The sequence below is a fragment of the Scophthalmus maximus genome, chromosome 1, assembly GCF_022379125.1.
Source record: "Scophthalmus maximus strain ysfricsl-2021 chromosome 1, ASM2237912v1, whole genome shotgun sequence".
Lineage (NCBI taxonomy): Eukaryota > Metazoa > Chordata > Actinopteri > Pleuronectiformes > Scophthalmidae > Scophthalmus > Scophthalmus maximus.
Genome location: NC_061515.1, coordinates 430,001 through 432,500, shown reverse-complemented (window position 1 = coordinate 432,500; position 2,500 = coordinate 430,001). Strand labels below are relative to the sequence as shown.

Here is a 2,500-nt window from a genome sequence, read left to right as displayed (position 1 = left end):
GGTCAGTTTGTTTCTTACCTGCTGTCGACTGTGGTAATACACATGAAGCGGGAAGATATTTGAAAGCAAACGTAATTTACACCTGGTTGAAGTTGAGTTTCAAATATTCATTAAGACAGTTTCATGTGTGCACAGATTGCGTCATGTTTGCGTGTGTGTGGATTTGAACACATTTGTGACTTATCTTTTCACTTGTATAGATCATGTGATACACAGTTGTGACCTTTTTGAGACTAATTTCATGGATCAATATCAATACTGACCTCTTCTGACCGATGTCAGGTCAAAGGGGCAGGAAGCGGATGGCTCACTGTCAGTTCTGTGCATCGGGAGGATTATTCCGTGGTCTCGTGGTCAACACGTCTGTCTCCCGTCCCCGAGGGGGCTCAAGCTCCGACCAGTGCAGTTAAAAAAATCAACTAGTATCAGTCTGAACGGAGCATTATCTTCTGTACATGAATTAATGTCTCTTTACTCTTTGTTCCCCACCAACAAGCCAACCTCCAACTACTGAATCTTCTTCTCTGATGAGTGCATGTTGTCTCCGCTCACACCCCCACATACTGTACCACCCCCTGCACACACACACACACACACACACACACACACACACACACACACACACACACTGATAGCCTCTCGTGATAGCAGCTCGACGGCGTCTTTTCCACTTCAGATCAGTGTGTAAATTACAGAGCTTTGTCTTGATGGATGCTGAGTAGAAAACTCCTTTCTCCTGTTGGTGTTGGCGGAGGAGGAAACGTTAAACAGCCCCTCATCTCATTTGTTCTCCCCCCGGCCCCTCTTCCTCCGACACCCCGGGGACCATGAGCAGGGCAGGAAGTCTTTTTCTTTAGCAAACTAAAAGCTTTAATTAATCTCTCCGACCACTTGGGAAGAGACAACGCGGTAACGCCGCCAGCCTCATTAAACCTCGCTGCGTCTGCACTCTGCTCTACAATCAGCCGCCGTGGGAGGATCCACACATTTAACCAACCGGACTCCATGTCGCTGCAGAGACTAATGCTGGAGAACGCTCGTGGAGTTTTCTCTCGTTCTGTTTCTGATCATTTCTTTTGTCATCTTAGGGTGTTTACACACAAAGGATCATGTCTTGTAATGTTGTATACATTATAGGTAAATGTGTGACACATACTGTACATCGTCCTGTCGTCATCACCTACACTACGCGGGCTGGTCTACCTGTCCTTGACATTGATTGGTTTGTAGACAGGTGTTGACGTGTTGTCTATTAGACAGGTAGTCGTCTTCCAATTGAACGGAGAACATGCATGAACCACTGTAATATACATATAAATATATATATATATCATCATGGTATTACTTCCATAAGCACCAACTTCAGGCATAGTACTCAACACTACTCTGAAACGTCCTCGTTACTCAAACATTATCTTATCGGAGGTGATATCGTTGGAGACGAGCAGTATTTTTCTTCTTCGATCTGTTGATGTCTCACATTCTGCTCTTGGTCTGAAAGTCACAACTGTCCAAATAAGTGTTTTCACTCTACTAAACCACGGTTCTGTTGGATCTGGGCCGAGACCACCTGGTCGGACTATGGTCTGTTGGTCCGACGCACATTTCACTCCTGTTGTTTTAGTTTGCTGTAATCTGAAAAGTCTGAGGGTCCGTACCAAACGAGATAGAACACATGCTCAGTTCTCTTTACTATCTGTTCAGCCACACGTCAGGTTGCTTTCTACTTCGAGTCTCCTCTCCAGTTTTTGTCCTCGATGTCCCCGGGAGGTCATTCGTTGCTATTCTTCCTCAGACCGTGTCGTCCTTGTGTTGCTCTCCTTTAGGACTGGCCCGGGCCAAGTCCATCCCCAGCCATACCTACTCCAACGAGGTCGTGACGCTCTGGTACCGGCCTCCGGATGTGCTGCTGGGATCCACGGACTACTCCACCTGCCTGGACATGTGGTGCGTATTCTCCTCTCCTCTGACCCAAGGGATCCCCTCATGCCCTCATCACTCCTTGTGTAATGTATCCTCGATGTATTCAGGTGCTCCCATGAAGATATTGATCTGTTTGTTCTCGGGTGAATTCAGAAACTAAATCCTGAAGTAGTCCACAAACAAATTAAAAACCACTTACCTGCTTCTCACCAAGACCTCCTTGACCTTTCCAATTAAGAAAAACAATAAAAAAACAATGAAAAGTAGCATTAGGTTTCTGAAGGATGAACTTGAAGGGGGAGTGGGATCCCGCTACGCTGCCAGCTCACAATAGTTAGTTCGTCAGCACCACGTGAATCAGACTGCGACAGATGTGGAAGGGAAACTGGTTCATATATATACAGCTTTCAAAGTGTCAAAGCTGTGGCGGGCTGTGGAGACTAACACCGACTATATGTTGTGAGCAAAGGTCTCCGATCTTTGAGGGTTTAGTGCCTTTAAGACGTCGTATGTTTCTGTTTCAGCTGGTCTGGTGGGCCAGCACAAAAAGTGTGTAGATATCAATAATACATAAAGA

General features: G+C 46.0%; 1 protein-coding gene across 4 annotated transcripts in view; it reads left to right on the top strand.

Moving 5' to 3' along the window:
* The window catches only part of cdk14 (cyclin-dependent kinase 14), a 96,579-nt gene that overhangs the window by 48,593 nt on the left and 45,486 nt on the right, over positions 1–2,500 (top strand). For all 4 annotated transcript variants that reach the window (XM_035626555.2, XM_035626566.2, XM_035626575.2 and 1 more), the window contains one exon: positions 1,827–1,947. In XM_035626555.2, the coding sequence (XP_035482448.1) occupies positions 1,827–1,947 (121 nt within the window). The remainder of the gene's footprint in view (positions 1–1,826; positions 1,948–2,500) is intronic.